Source organism: Ciconia boyciana, chromosome 2, assembly GCF_034638445.1.
Source record: "Ciconia boyciana chromosome 2, ASM3463844v1, whole genome shotgun sequence".
NCBI lineage: Eukaryota > Metazoa > Chordata > Aves > Ciconiiformes > Ciconiidae > Ciconia > Ciconia boyciana.
Window position 1 is genome coordinate 79,877,832 of NC_132935.1, and position 17,168 is coordinate 79,894,999.

The 17,168-nt window shown below is 42.6% G+C and overlaps 1 protein-coding gene across 1 annotated transcript; it reads right to left on the minus strand.

Annotated features, from left to right (window-relative positions):
* Window positions 1–7,764: 7,764 nt before the first annotated feature.
* On the minus strand, window positions 7,765–13,128 carry LOC140646987 (carboxymethylenebutenolidase homolog). Its single transcript, XM_072851351.1, has 5 exons — window positions 12,923–13,128; window positions 12,177–12,284; window positions 10,095–10,237; window positions 9,596–9,687; window positions 7,765–7,944 (listed from the first exon to the last, which is right to left on the minus strand). The coding sequence occupies exons 1-5, from the start codon at window positions 13,126–13,128 to the stop codon at window positions 7,765–7,767; spliced, it is 729 nt and encodes a 242-aa protein (XP_072707452.1).
* Between the last annotated feature and the right edge of the window lie 4,040 nt (window positions 13,129–17,168).

Below are 17,168 nucleotides of genomic sequence, written 5' to 3' on the forward strand. Positions count from 1 at the left end.
CTAGGAATTTGCAGGAAAGCAAAAAGGATAAACAGTAATCTAATTTATTCGTAGTAACAACTGTGATTATGGGTCATAATCTTCATGCAGTCCCTGCAGTCCCCTCCAGACACCTAGTAATACCCACTTGATACTGCAAGGTTAGAAGTGAAAGCTCCAGGTGTTTATTGTAAACAGGCTCTTGACACCAGCCCACTCTGGTTGCCATAAATATTCGTGAATTCCAGGTCAGTCAGCATAACCCAGGAATGCGGTAAGGCCACAAGAAGGGCTTATGTCAGTCCACCATTCCCAGCTTTGTGCCTGGAGCAATCCAGCATGTGATAACTACATTTCCATGTGATGGTCCCACACACTGTGCTTTATAACGATTCCTCTTGTGGTCTTACAGCTCCTCCTCACAGGCTGGCACCTGGTAACCTCTTGCTGTTACTTCTGTGAGACCCCACTGTCAGCATGCTGCTTTTCTGACTACTTTTTCCCTTCAAGTTTTCATTGTGCATGTCCTCTTTCCCTTCCTCCATGGGGAATCCAAGGCTGCTGCTGCTGCTGCCTACATGCACTTTGCTGGTCCCTTGCATCCCCTGATGCGTACAGCCCTTTCCCAGGGAACCCATCATTAACTGGCATCTCCAAAAGTTCTAATAAATCAACTCAAAGAAGGTAAATCAGCAGAGGGTTTTCTCTGAGTTACACACTATGTAATCTGAACTGAGAGTGGTCAGAGGAATACAGAGACATACACCAGTGTTGTGCTTACACCCTCACACATCACAGATACGTAACTTCTCTAGAGGTATACATTTTAAAGGACAAACTGGAAACTACTCCATTTCTCCTCAAGTGAAGAAAGATTTCCAAAGAGCTGATGACCTAAGAGGTCTTCTCAGAATGATCCCTCAAAGTCAATTTCCTGTTCCTTTGAATCGGCGATAGGCCACTGTAGCATCTTTCTAAACCCAACTAACTTTTGATGCCCCCTACTCTTCCCTCTCCACCAAGCAGTAGGTGGTCATACACAGAGCCTTTTTTCTACCCTAATTTGAGAAGCTGTTTAACCTAGCTCTGCCGCCACTCTTAACCGATCAAAATGACACTGTTTGCTTATTAAAAAGAGCTAGTCTCTCTTTCCGTGTAAATGCATGTACTAGAAAGATATTCCTTGGTCTGGCTGGTCCCCTTTACTAAAGTGAAATGTAGCATGCTGGCAATAAAAATCAAAAGCACTCTTCAATACTTAACCATTTTTTGTTAGGAATATACCTTAACCATTTATCCCCCTCTAGATTTTCTAACTATTTCAACAGATGTCAAATAAGACCTTTAATACACTTCCAATACTCCCTCCCCTCTTCAATATCTCTGCCACAAACATGTGTAACATGGTAAATGGTATTAAAACCAGGACAGGTTTTAATACCACGACAAATGTAATACCACGACAAAACCAAAACAAGAAAACAGTGAACAACAAAAAATACTCCAAATCCTGCCTCTTTACACCAGTTATGCTGTTTTCACAGGGCAATGCGCTTTGGGGTGATACATGGAGAGGTTCCCAGCACCAAGAACTGGCCCCCTTTAAGGACATCTCTCAACAGTGCCTTTTTTGAACAAAGCTTGTCTCCTGACCTTCTGCAATCAATCACCACATAATCTCCAAAAGATGCAGCTGGAGTTTAACTTGCCAGTTAGGCTGACTGCAGCTTTGCCAGCATTACAATGAGGCAGAAGTACCTTTTCCAAATCTCAGGCAAAGCAAAGGCACGAGACTTCAAATACACCCTGTATAACTGACCAGACTTAGAACAATTCTCCTACCATCGTGCTTGCCAACTGTTTTCCTTCATGAGCTGTTCATCTGAGCAGTAAGTTGACAAAAATTGATCTCTATTTAAGTAAGACTTATTTTAAAATAAATATGTTTAAAAATACATGTTAAAACACAAGCTGTGTTTAAACAGAAATAACAGTATTGCCAAGGTTTAATAAACAAAAACAACATGCTACATCAATAAGTTTTTTAAAAATGTAATTACTCGAAGAATGTTTACGGATTATTCACAGCAAGGGGTAAATCATCTTGTACGGCTGAGGCTATCCCTACAAACATGCCAAAATTCACAGAATAACCTTTCTTTGAACAGAGTAAATGCTTGGTAAAAAATACTAATTAAACTGACATGGATGCAGATTTTCAACAGTACATAAGAATAGTTCACAGAAGGGATTAATATAGATGTTGAGCAGATCATGAACAAAACATTTTTTTCCTCCCTGCACCCTGTAGAATTTATCTGGTACAGCTAAAATACATTTAAATAAAAATTGCAGGAACCCAGGATTTGAAAAGTTGCTTATTAATTGAATTCTAACTTTCGCCTATATGTAATTCAATCACCACAAATTTAATGAGCAGAAGGTTGTTAGTTTAGGAATCTGATTGTATTTGCAGTTTAGATCAGCTCTTTGCATTTGTGAAACTTCAAATGAAATGCAGTTCAAACTTGTCTGTGGCTGAGACACATGAAGACTTTTAACATATCAACTGCTCAGGTTTGATCTCGGTCTAAGAAATCAGCTGCATTCCCACCTCTTTTGACTTTTCTTTAAAAGCTTTATGAAGTGTGAATTTCATCAGGGCTTTAAAATGCTGCACGCCTTGCTTTTTTTTCAAAAAATTATTTGCTATACTTTACAGTCTCACAGTTTTAGACACTTTGTCACATTTTATCAAGCCCACACATGACATATTTACAGCCCAGATCTGGCATTTCCATTGCCTTGATCTACCCTTCCCAGTTGCAAGATTTAGGCTATCACATAAGCCCCCTCTATAAAATAAAACCAAATAGTAAAACAATTTTGGTTAAGACCCAGTCTATGCACAGAGTCCAATCTGTGAACTTCTAATATTGCGGCCATAGCACAACAGCATCTGTGCTCTTCTCCCACCCACAGTGGTGAGCCTGGGGCTACAGCATTAACACAGAAATAGGTAACAAGACTCAAAACAGCTCCAGTTTGAAACACTTCTGTGCCCTGTCCTTCATCCCTCTATTCATTCTTCCCATTGCTCAGAAACACCTCATCAGCCCTTTTCCTGCTTCATCTATGGCATGTCATCAAGGTGGCAACTCCCTCTCTTTTCATCCAGCGAGCTCTGAACCTCAAATGATAGTGCCAGACACAAAACTGGAAAAAAATGGTCTCCACAAGAGTCTATACTGTAACAGAGGCTTCTCCTACCTTTAATGAGCGCTGGTGGTGCTTGGATGGCAGAAGTTCAGATTTACTAGTTGCTATTCTTTGAATGCCACTTCTTCAGTGATATATATTTGGGTTGCTTAAGGTGCCTCCCCTCTCAATTGAGTTTTAGTTTGCTGAGCCATTTTAATGTGATTTTGTACGATTTAGCCAATCAAGTTTAAATAACAGAGAACTGCAAGGAGATTAACTCAGCATTTTGGAACTAATACTGTTTGTCATGGTTAAAATTCCCTTAAGCAGCTCAGTATACCTCTATATATGTGTTTGTATGAGGAAAAAGATCTTACTCATGACGAGCAAGCATAAACAGAATACCCTCAGGGTACAATTCAAATCATGCTTCTTCCAACTCATTGGCTTATCAAGTTTTAATGATATCCCAAGGCAATCTGTACATGCACATGGCAATCTCCTGCCAGGAGATAAACCAATAAACGTTGAGTAGTGCAAAACAAAATGCAGGGTGTGACAATCTTGTATCACAACCAGGGCTCCCTCTGAATAACTCCAAAGTCTTACGGTGGAGGCGACATTCCACCTTTTATGATAATCCAGCAGGCTACGCTGCCTTGCTGCACGCAGAGCCAACACACAGCAGCTTTGCTTGCTACAGCTTCCCACTTACTAGGAAGCCAGGTTTCCTCCAACAGTAGTGCACCATTACCGCAAGATTTGACAGGCACCATTCAGAGTGTTGATTATTTTAATTAGAGCCAAACCCCCTAAAAGCCTTCTTCATGACAATCAAGGAGAGGGGCCCCATCTTGTGGACATTTCCTGGAGTGAGGATGGCTGTGAAGCTGTTAAACACAGTGCTTTTAATGCAGTACTGAAAAGCTAGCTATGATAGCGATCTGCATCAGATCTCACCTAAACTAGAGTTATGTCTGGGATGAGCAGCTAGGGATTATGCGCAGAAAACACCTCCTTTCTTTCTCCCGAGGCAAACCATCCTCCCCTTTCCGCAGGTGTGAGGAATCCTGCCTCAATATGGCTTTTAAAGACCTGGAGGAAAGTTTATGCCCTGCCTGCAAACCCCTTACCCGGGCACTGAGGAGGAGGAGGGATGAGGGCAGAGGGCAATGAACCGGCATGAGGTCAGGGCATCCGCCACCACCAAGGTCAACCAGCCAAGCCTGGGAACAATTTAGCAGGGGCCCCAGAAGCCATGGCACCTGTGGCCACGTGCTGTGAATGGCAGTAGAGCCTGGATACCCAAGCATGGCTGGAGACACCCTGTGCCACCCCTGATGACCCAGGGCTGAGCACATTTGGAGAAGAGTAGAGGCAGGCTTTCACACCTCTTCTCTAAAAGTTGTTTACACAACCTGCAGCTGCGTCCCACATGTGCTATCTCACAGCTACAACACCCGGCTCGTTAGCTTCATCTAAGGAGGCTCCCCACTGAATGCTTATTTTTAAGAAGCTGTGTAGTATTTAGGAAAACAAACAGGAGAAAGCTGTTGCACATGCAATGCATGTTTCTAGCCCACTTCAAACAGGTTTTTAACACCACCAACAGAACTGGCATTTTTCAGTTCAGGACAAGCTACAGCAAACACTGCCTTCCCAGCTCCCCCAAATTTATGTTTTCCTGATTAGCAGAAGATTCTTCATGCTTGCCCCTTGTCTCCTACAAAAATGACATTACGTATGGCGCTGCCTTCACAAACTCACAATGTTTGGAGGATTTTTCTGAGGTCATGAAGGCACACAGGGACAGGAGTGGTGCCAAGGGCCTGGAGCTCTCCTTGGGGTATGTGGGAATGCTGCAGGATCAGGACCTGGACGTTTGGCCACACAAGATACAACTAGTGACCTGGTACAGCCATTTGGGGACATGGGCTAGCATAGACTCAGGTTATAATGCAGAAAGCACTAGGTCGGCACAGAGATTTTGGGGGTCAGAGGAGGTTTGGGGTTGAAGGCACCCCTGGAAGCCACCTCGTCCAATCTCCCGCCGTGGACCAGGACAGCTTCTAAGCAGACCACGCCACTCAAGGCTTCACCATGAGGGGTTTTCAAACTCTCCAAAGAGGGAGATCCCACCACTTCTCAGGGCAGGTTGCTCCGGAGCTTGGTTATGAAACTTTCTCCCCTCCTCAGAGCTCAGCGCTTCCCCTGACGCCTGCTGCCTCCTCGCCTTCTCCTGCGCCCTCCTGTCAGGGCCCCCTCCACCGCCCCCGCGCCCCACGGTGGGCGAAGGCGGCGGCAGCAGCAGCCCGGGGTCCCCTCAGCCCCCCAGCCCGGCCGCCCTGAGTCCCCGGCCTGGCCTCGCCTCGCCTCGCCTCGCCTCGCTCCCCGGCCTGCAGCTGCAGGCCCTGCTCCCGCTTTCCAGCGCCTTTCTCGTCAAGAGGAGCCCCAGCCGCGCCCCTCCGCAGGAAGCTCAGGGCGATGCCGCCGCCAGCTCCCCCACCCCTGAGGGCGCAGCCGTTACCGGTCGCGCCCGCGGCGTGCCGCCCGCCCGGCGCCAAGCGTGCAACGGGCGGCGCCGGCCGCGGGGATCCGCGCCAACGAGGGCTCCCGGCAGCAGCACGTGCCCGCCCGCAGGCGCCTCTCCTGCTCTGAGCGGAAAGCGGCCTCACGCTCCCGGGACACGGCGGACCCTCCCGGGCGGAGCGGCTGGAGAGGTCCCGGCGGGGTGAGTTACTGGTGGCTCCAGGAGGCCGGCTCTTCACTCCCGGCCCTTCGTGAGGTAATGGCTGCCGGCAGGGAGCGCCGGGGCGGGCGGGCGCTGGGGGAGGCTGCCCTGGTCTCCTGGGGGAGAGGCGAGGCCTGCGGGTGGAAAAGGTGTGTGTGGGGATTGGTGGTACTTCTGGAGGTCCCCCCAGGACCCCCTGAAACCTGGTCTAGACTCGCAAAGCACGTCCAGGGAGGTACTTACAAAAAAACCCCCACACATTTTTCTTTTATCCTTCTGTCTCGGTGTCGGAGGAACCTTATTTCAGCAGGTTGGTGCATGGAGCAGGATGCTTGGTTGCAGAGCACAGGGCCGCTGTTGCCAGCTGTGCGGATGCGCAGCACCCCAGCAAGAACGTCAGCCACTGGAGATACCCATGTACTCACAACAGGACATCTCTCTTGGCTATAACACAATGCTTATACTTTCCATTTCAAGTTTCGTTCTCTCTAACTATTGAACATCCTCCATCACCATGTCTATAGCTGTACCTCCATCGATATGGCTGCTCAAAAGGCAAAGACACACATGCTGACTGGCCACACAGATACTGACTGGTAGACCAGAGAGCTGAGCAACATGCAGTTTGTACAATGCCTCTAACTTGGTAACTTATCTCCTCACAGCAGCATTGTTTAACATACTCTGTTGAGGTATGCAGACAGCCGGCATACCATGATCATATAGTTACACTGATAGGATAGCAATGTGTGAAACTGCCAAACATTCCTGATATCCAAGGGAAAGTAATATCCATGCAGATAGCTAGCCTTGATTTATGGCTACATTAACAAGGCAACAGGGTGAGAAACTGACAGATGTTGTAGAAAAGAAAAAGGGGCATGGGTCCCTTAGAGGGTCTCGGAGTAAACACAGGTTGCCAAGTCATTATCAAGGCATTGAAATTAAAAAAAAAAAAAAAGGTCAGCAGGTCAGCAAAACTGGAGCCAGTGCAGTAAGAGTGAACAGGGATGTTTATTGTTCTTTATATGTTGTGTACTTGTGGGGAGATAAGGGTGATAAAGGGGAAGAACTTGAGAGAGGAACAAGGGATATAACATAAAGCAAACAATATAATCAGGCTTGAGTGGGGGTACATTTGTCACCCCTGTGCTTGATCACCACAGTTTGGACCAGGACAATAAACCCAGTTTCCACAGTGTTCATGCCTTCCTGGGTTACTTCCACAGCCAGGAGGGACTAGTTACATTTTTCCTTGATGTTGATGAAGGGATACTAGAAGTACCCTTCTTAACATTGCCAAGGGAATACCCGGAGGTTGCCACCTAACAACATCATTCCTTCCTAACTCCTTAACACAGCCAAATGTTTGTTTCATGCATGGGAAATTCTGCTTAGTACAGCAATATACTGGAGGCAAATGCTTTGTGGTTAATAACAAAAAATGCCTGTATGCAAAACCAGGGTATTTCTGTGTTAACACCAATGACCACCAACCATCAAACCAAAATAAATCCTGAAACGACTCAGGTAAAGTCAGGATGAAGTCATGCTCACTAGCATAGACACATGGATAAACAATATCATTACCATTGATGTCATAATGCAGAATAATTAAACAAGTACAAAGCAAGATAAATTCAATCAACTTTTAATGCCTAATCATCCTTTAGTCCTTTGATTTCACAATCTTGTTTAAATCTTGTAAAAAAACAATTAAGAACTATAAATTGTTCCTATTTTTGTGCGTGACAATTTTCAAAACCAGATAGTTTTCCCTTGACTGTTTTCTTCTCTAAAATTTAATTAAACCAAATACTGATCTTGAAGCCCAGTGTTACTTTATGCTTTTGTCAAATAAACATTTTGATCCAATCAATCATATCCTTTCTAGCTTCTTCAATATAAGGTTTATCATCAGGTTTCATATCTTCTGGCTTCAGCTGTGCAAACCCATGCACTTGTCCAGGATAAACTTTAATTTTATATGCAACTTTACAATACTGTTTCAACTTCTCCTCCAGTAAGGTGATCTGTAAAAGAAAGCATTCTTCTATTATATTGTGGCTTTTTTTTTAGTTTGTCAAACTTGCTGTTTCTCATATTGCTACATCTTTGTCTTTTCTCAACTGTCACACTTGAAGCAGGTTCTGTTGCTCAACAGATGAGAAAACCCCTCTTTGGAATGTAAGACTGAAGTGTTTTTTAAAAGTATGGGTGAGTCTGAGAACCTCAACAGTTACTGCAGAGATGGTTTGGTAAATCTCATTGCCATAAAGGAACAGGTGTACTTCTATTCAGAGACTTAATATGGCTTGTAACCTAATTTTAAGCTCTGATCTTGAGCGAACGTATTCTCTAAACTTCAGTGACTCTCAGTCCAAAATATTTTGAAAGGCTTAGTAACAGAGTTTAAGAAAACACAGGGGGTTTTTTAGTTTAGTGTATAACAAAAAGACACTGCTCCTGCACAATCTTTTGATGATAACTACACACATGCTTACACACAGAGTACTAATCATATGATTATGTACATGTATACATGTGTAGACACATTTTTGTGCTCATTTCCATTAAAAAGTCAGAAACTAGGAGAATGAACACTTATTTTGCCCTTGCAAGCTTAATTCTACCCATTGTGCAGATTAGAGACAGTACCGTAATTTATTTCACGTTCACATTTTTTTTTCCACAGAGCCCTTTATTGCTCAGTGCACAAAACAATGTATTTGAGGATTTATTGTTTTTTAAACGCAGGAATTTTTCTTACACAATCTGCACAGGTACCTCAGAGAGAAAGCTTCAGGAGAAAAAGGTATGGTTTCAATGTGTAACACATGATGGAAAAAATGCATTTATGAAAATTGTGCCCCTGGGAGAAAGACAGGGAGTGAAGGATTTGTTTTCCTGTGCAGAGGAGACACATATTTGAGGTACAGATTAATATGCTGAATAACACAGTTAGAAGTAAATACTGATGGGCTTCTGCATTCCCAGAGCACACTGCCAGTTCCCCAGTTAGACCCTACTCCTACACAACAAACTATGCTAGGGGCGGTACGTTATCCTCATCACTGAAGAGAAAGACGTTATGCACAGAAGAGGGCACCAGTTTCCTACCCATATATTTATCCAACTTCTCAGATACACTTACAGTAGGGGATATATCAGAATATAGATGGCAGCCAGGAGTCAAAACAGAGTCAACAAGATGTCATCATCTAAGTTAAAATTTACCCAGTCTTCTAATACAGTTCATTTTGTCTTCTTGTACCAAAAGCAATTAGTCATTGGTCCACATCATCAGAAAGTTCAGTTACTAGGCTGAATTATTTTTTTTTTCCATTCGAAGTCCAAACTCAATGGTTTAATTACCTGTTCTCTCAGCCATAGCAGTAGTACCCAAGTTTTTGAGACGTTAGGCTCGTACCAGTTGGGTCTCCCTGCCCAGTTTCACTGCTTGTCCAGGCACTCAGAGACCAATGACTGGTCTTTACTGCATTTCTCACCTCAAAAAAGAAGCTTTGAATAACCTAAGCAAGATATGGGGGAAGTTGAAATATCAGAACAATCCAGCCTGTCTAATTTTTTGTATCTGAAAATGGTTTCTAACAAGCTAGGATTTCTGTGGGGGATAAAAAGAACTATGGGAAAAGAAAAAGCATTTCCAGTACAACAGCTTACCTGATCATAAGAAATAGTGTGGTCTTTCTCACCAAAAATGAAAAACGTGGGATTTAGTAAATTGTATCTTTCTTCAGAGTCCCTAATTATTCCTATAATGTTTTTGAGAAACAGTCTGTTAGTGAGGTTAATGTTCTTGCAAGATAAATGGCAAATTAAAAGACAAAATTTCTATTTAGGTTTACTCATTATGTACATTTTTTTAGATCAGGACAGTTTCTATTTGGATGGAGAAAAAAACATTTGGAAAATATATTTCCCCACTCTCCAAGTACTGAAAAAAAGATTAGAAAATTACTGTGCAAAAGGAAGCAATTTTTTTCTGCTTTACAGCATTCTTAAATTTTTATACCAATACAGCATATTGCTGAAATAACTATAATTAAAATCTGCAACTCACCTTTGAGTATTTACAGAAATTGTTACAAAGCAATAACTAGACTTACAAACTATGCATAGTCATGTGAGCCCATGTAAATTTTCATGTGTTCTACACTACCATAGAGGGACACCCCAGCAGTTAATTGAGGATTTTTCAGCATCAAGTGATGTACTGCCATTCCACCCCAGGAAAACCCAACGATACCAATCTTCTTTGCACCGCATTGTTCCTTTAGATACTTCAAGACAACATCAGCTTCCCTAAGACATATAAACAAAAGTAAACTAAGGAATGTATTGCAGAATCAATACTTGACAATTTAAGAAGTAAATTAAAAGAGATACATGACTTTTTCTGTGTCTGCACCCCTCAATCATTTAAAACAGAGAATACTTAAAAAACACATTTTGGCCCAGAGCAGTGGCTTCTATTCTTAAATGGGAGCTAACACCTCTGGTCCTAGTTTAGGGAAGTACAGGTGTAGGTACTAAAATACTTACCTGAATTGTGACCTGCTCCTTTGTTTTCAAAAGAAGCAAATTTTTAATTGAATCACTTTGTCTAGGACAGGACAACTAAAGACAAGACATATCTGCAATTAGAACAACACCTTGCATTATGGATTGTAGGAACAGATAAGCTTCACTGTGTTATCTCTACAGAGTCTACCTATTTATATAAAGATTTATCCTGAGTATGTCATTCTTATTGCATGAGTTAATATTAAAATATCCTACCAAGCCCACATGCAATAATACTATACTAAAGTAGCAGTTACTCAAAATTAATTTGTCAGTAACTATAATGTTTAAAACAAACAGGTGTTTCATGAGGTACAGTGCAAAAAATATGAAAATTGGTTTTAATGTAGACCAGAGCAGGTAATTTTTTTTTAATTGCTAACTTCTTAGACTTTCTTAATCGCTAACTTATTTTTTTAATGGCTAACTTTAATTACTAACTTTTAATTGCTAACATCTTTTTCATTATCTACAGAGTTTTAAATTAATTTTAAATGCAGACTGCATATACTAATAACTATATTTTCAAATAATAGGTATATTAGTATAGTCATCACAGATTTGGTTAGGCTGACCAAAAAAAACAGTATGAGAGTGACAAGGAGGAGATCGTGTCCTAGGCCTGTAGCCAGGGAGTGCACTGTGAATGGATGGGCTCTCTCAGATTCAGTTTGTTTGGAAGGGTACTAAGTAAGTCACGAGTATGTTGGATTCCTTGTGCTCTGAAAGAGCAACGGATCTGACCTTGAGGGCAGCTACAAGTGAACCCTCAAAAGACAGCACAGGCATATCCTTGAGGTCTTAATTGTTTAAGACAGTGCCCACATACCTGCTCAGTCTTTGGAGTAGGATTTTTTACAGGTGTTAGTCATTTGTCTTTTCAAAAAATTCAGTCACAGCTTCTGCAACTGTATGGTCAAAAGCTTTGCTGAGAGATGTTGAAGTTAGGCTGTGACCGCTGCGACCTCTTGAAAGGGTCAGAAGAATGCTTGTGGCTTACAAGATGATAGCTGAGTAATAGGATGACACTGCCTCACTATCATCTTAAGTTTTAGGCTGTGGTGATAGATGCTGAAGAAACAGTAATGCCTCCCATAATTCAGGGAAACGTTACAGGCACTGCTAGACTCTACACATAGTGGGCCCTCTGTTTCACATTGAGAAAAACAGTATAGTTCATCAGATGTATCTTAGGTTTTGGGCAGTCGTGCAAATTTTGATCTAGTGCTGCTCAGGAGAATATCATCTACACCTATCATTATGTACAAGGCAGAAAGCAAGATGGGCAAGTGACAACTGGCAGATAACATGAGTAGTTGTGGAAGAGTTTTCCTCCTTATCTTGAGGAACTGGAGGCAGAATCAGCACTTGTGGGTGAGTGCTGGGTACTTCATAGCCTGTGAAACACTGGCTATGAGCCTGTGTGGCCAGTATAACATAGTTAGAAAAGGGCCCAGGAAAACAAGATGGGGACAATGAGCAGAGTGATGGACGGAGCAGATGATCCTTTCCGAATCCCAGCCAAGACAGTGCCCAGAACCACAGAACTGCCCAGAATAAGCAATTGTGTGCCTGCAGCCAGCTTGCCCTGCTGTGAGGAGCCACTTTTAACACTTCACACAAATTCCCCTCGTTTGCTGGATGCTCTTTAAAGTTCAAGTACAAATATGTATCTTACTTGTCTACTTTCATAGGATCATGATCTTTCATCCAGTCAGCAAAGTCAGCCCAGTGATCAGTAGTTTTCCAGGGGTCTGTCCCCTTGAAGAAGTCTGGGCAGATGGTTCTGTGTGAGACATGGAATCAAGTCAACTTTCACATCCAGGTGGGGAGAATCTTTGGATGTCTAAATGTCTCCTAATGTATTTTCTACTCCAGAGTACACATCTACATGGTTACTATCTGAATCATATTCTACTGGTCCTGTTCTGCCAATCAGCAGAGCTAAAAGTATATGTCTTTCTATGGAAAAAAACCCACAAATAAACTCTCGTTATTTCCTTAGACATACTTAATAAAAAAGTAAAGGGATTAAGCAACCCCCCTGATTCTATATAAACACATATATATCTCTTTGCTAGTGAAAGCTAAAGCAACTGTTCAAAAGGTTTGGTTCTGAAAAGCTTATACAACTTAGATACCAACGTTTATCTTTTAGTCACCCACACTGACACATAAGCACAAACACTTGGCACTTCATAACTCTCCTTGTGGCTTTGTGCTCAGGTAGCCATTTTTGATGGGTCAATTTTAGTAGCTTTGGTGGCCTCATGGGAACATTTTGTCCCTTTGCGTTTTTATTCACTCAGACTGAAATTGTATGGTTGACCTATGTGTATGGGAAACATCATATGCCATGCTTAGCTTTGGGCCTGGTGATCTATCAGTGCATTTAAGAGGAAGAGAGGAAAGACAGTTGCTTACATGTATCCATGACCTGCAATCAAATCGACTATGTATCTAATGTCTGGGAAAAACCATCCAAATATATCATGAATCACAATCACAGCTTTGTCTGTGAAAAAAGATGGTCTACAAACATATGCCTTGATGTGCTCAATTTGTACTTCATGTCCAAGGCACCCATATTGAGATCTTTCTCCAGTATCATATAGAAAAGGATCAGCCATTTGGAAACCTAAAAAAAGAAAAAAAAAAGAGAGCAAGAAAGTAAAAATAATTTGTTAACACAAATTATTAAGGGCAAGTAAAGGCAAATATGATCTGCAGAGAGTAGTTCAGTAACTTCTGTAAATAACATTGACATCCTTGTCTGAAAGGAGAAAGTAGAAAAAAGCAAAAGCAATGTTCCAGTGCAGAATGGCTCTTAGTCCATTATGTGTTATTAAGATGAGAATGAAGAGAAATACCAACAGCAAAGTTACAAAATTACAAACAACCTGCACATGTAGGTCCCGACTTTCATGTCACATTTGTTCTGCTCCCATGCCACTCTGTCAGCACTGGCGTGAAGCATTACGGCTTCAGATGTCACTCTCCCCTCAGGCATGGGACCATCATGCATGTCTTCATGGGGAATCCCATGCTGTTTTCTCTGAATTATGTGATGGGCAAGGACCACAGCACTCAACTACTACAGAAAAGTACAGTGTTCAGTGCTTCTCTCAGTGCTGGCGCCTGCTAGCTAATCTGTGCTTTCCATAGCAGCATCACAGCTGTTCTGGGAACCAATGTATCAGGTGCAGTTGATGAAGGACTGCAGTACGGATTTGTAAATTTGATTCCAATGCCTTGGGCCCATATGCCCTTGAAAGGGATTGCAAGAAAAGAAGCAGATATGCAAATCTCATTCAAAATATGTGAGAGTGTTTGGTTTTGTCCCTTCTCCAAAAACAGCAATTACAGACAATGAGCCAGTAGCTGTGCTAGAGAGATTAAAGTCAAAAGTTGTTCTGACTCTCTGTGTCAGGAGCTTGGAACAGACTCTGTGCAAAAAGTAGAATGTGATCCTGTAATTAAAAGTAGTGTTATAATGCATCTATACAAGGAATCCAATTAAGTCTGCAGGGGCAGTGTTAATAACAGCATTTCCTAGCCATGTACTGACTTTGAAACTGTCCTTGGGAATGCATTACACACACCCGCATATACATTATGACTGTCTCCGCTTCATCATTTCTACATCAGCCTATTATTTCTGTTTGCATTGTAACATGTACTTCAGAAAACTATCTAGTCTTCATGAAAGTGTGACAAATTCTGGTAAAAATGTATACCATCCTCAGCTCTCCATTAACCACAGCAGCGGAGAGCTAGGTTTCATTGAGTAATGGCAAATTTTGCCTAGGCAATATGGACACATTTGGAACCATGGTGCAGGCGGACTGAAGAACAGAGAGTCAATGCCGCAGAGACTCACCGCTTGCTTATGCCTTACACAACACTACCCAGCTTGCATGACTAACACAGTCTCAATAACAGCATCCAAATTTTATACACATTTAGATTGCCTTATACCCAAGATAATCAGCCTTCCCAATGCATAGTGCAGAGACACTGTTCTTCCTCATCCTGTCCCAACCCTGGGGCTGCTGTCACCAGATCTGGGAGGGCCAGCACCGAGTTTGAGCAAATATGCTTGATTACAACCGAAACCCCTGGCTGATAAGAGTGTGGTGTAGAGGTACAGGAACTAGGCAAATGTGGCTTTACTGCTAGAATCAAGCTGCTTCAGAAATAGCCATGAGGTAGATGATCTCATATCATGAGTAATCCCCTGCACTGACAACTGAGAGCTGATTGCATTTGTTAATTGTTCTCCCACCTTTCTCAACATCTGAATGTCAGGGCTGGTGCTAGGAAGCATAAAGTAGCCTGATCTTCAGGACTAAAACCTCCGTTGTTTTGGCATTGTATGAAAGTGGAAGTTGTAACATGCATGGGAGAGTATCTCCCAGTTTAAGCCCCCCATAATAGGCCTGAACGTGCTTGAGAGATGTCTGTTTGTGCAAAAGTACTTCCTACCTCTTTTGTTTAACCTAAGATGAATGAGCTTGTTGAAGTGCAAGAGACCGCCTGGAGAATTCACAGGCACTCCCAAAGACAGCTAACACCACTGGCTTCTGAGATGGCAGCCACAGTCAGCCCCCACTAAGGTCTTTTCTTCAGAAGGGCACAACCTATGGTGTTCCCTTCAAGGAAGTAATGTTTAGGAGGCATTAAGCTTTGCACTAGTTGTGAAACAGCCTACTGGCTATCTGTTGGTTGCTTCCCAGAAATCATTTCTTTGGCCTCTCTTAATTGATGCCTAGCCAGCTGGCTCTCCTCCAGGCACCAGGCTGCGGAGAAAATTAGTAAATAGTCAGCCACACCTGAACCGCTTAGAAGTCTTTGATGGAATCCTGTTCAGTCAGAAGCTTTATTTGCTCCCGCCCAATTTGTTCCACGCCACACGGTGTAGCGAAGCAACAAGCCAGGATATTTCCTACCTGTCCTGTCTCACCTCATTCCCTCTTCACACCAATCTCATCCATTACACTTTTCCTTTTCCTGCTTTCCCTGTGGTACGGTTCCAAGCAGGCAGCATCTCGCCTTTACACCCCACTCCTCATCGCTGAGCTCCAGCGCAGAGGAGATGCGGGGCCTGGCACAAAGCCAGGAACAGAGAAAAAAACTAACTGCTGCTAACAGAGAAAAAAGAGTGATATCCATGAGTCCGCTGTCATCCTCCTGCTTATTAAGAGAAGGCCTTCTTGTAGCTTCTCCTTCTCACCAGTGGTTCTGCTCTTCATTGGGTGTCTCGATACCATCCAGCTTTCGTGCAAGTAACATAAAAACTGAGGAGAGTTATTTACTATTACCACAAGGCAAAGGTGAGCTCCCTTGAGTGGTAGGACAGACCCAAACTATTACATTTTTAGGGAGCAACAAATCACATGGTTAAATCCTGCTGAGTCTTAGTTTTCAAAAGGAAAACCCAAATCCCTACTTGGGAAGTGGGACTAAAAATCTTTAAAAAAACCAATCAGGTAAAACAGGGGCAAAGATAGTCCTAAGGATAATCCCCACTTCTCAGAAAGTGAGTATGAGCACATGATCTCAAAGTGCTGTGCTGTTTGGCAGGACCTTGGACTAGTGATGCCAAGATGTGACATCTCTGCCATTTTCCTGGGTCCAGTGATAACATTTTAAACTCCAGCAGTAATTTATTTGAATGGTAAGTGCTCCAATGGACCAAACAAGGAAAAGAATGGGAATTCATTACCATAAGGGCAAAATAAATTATTATGGTCCTTTAATGTGATCTTGCTACTGATGGACATCAAATGGCTACCAGTGTCCTCAGAACTATTGCTGTGCCACAGCTTGCAGCAAGCACTCACAATGAAATCCAGTCTGTCCCAAAGTTGACACCTTTATTTTCACCTTATCCGCTCCCTAATACTTGTCTTTGTGCATTTTTTTACTGAAACCAAAATAACTGAAAATCAGAATAACAAATAAACCACTCTCTTTAAAGGAGTGCTTTTTGCTAAATGTTTTGTGCCTTTTCAAAGAGCTATATCTAATTGCTTAGCAATTTCAGATTCCTCCCTTTCAAAACAGTTAAAAGTAGCTAGCCTTTCTCTGCTGCCAACTCAGTCTTTAGGACCAGTTTGCCATCACATACCTGGAGTACAGGATCCTGTTTTAGCCCAGCTCACTGCTTCTGCTCAGAGAGATACGAGCTAGATTTCTCTAAACACAAGAAGAAGAAAACCAGTTCTGCTGACAGTTTTGCTCCCACTGCTGGCCATCCGGTTTCCAGGTGCTCTTAAACTCTTCTGCAGACTTTGGGATTGGGAGGTGAGGAGGAGAGGCTTAGCACAGGAGTCATCCCAACCAGAAGGGGTGGGGACAGATCATGCACAGAGGCAGGGTGCAGCAGGCTCCACATCAATTGCCTTTTACTCCACCTTTTATGTATTTATTATTTAAGGAGTTTAGAAAGCAAGATGCACACAAACACTATACTGCACTTATTTTTTTCATCTCTCTAAATATGTGTAATTCATAACAAAATAGTATGGAGAAGTTAAAGCAAGGACTGCTGAGTCTTCTTATCAGCACACTTCAGTTTTCTGGGAAAAATCCCCTTCCAGAGCGTACACTACAAAGCAAATGATGTGTGTGATGCATCCATTTAAGACACTGCAGAATCTTTGGACCT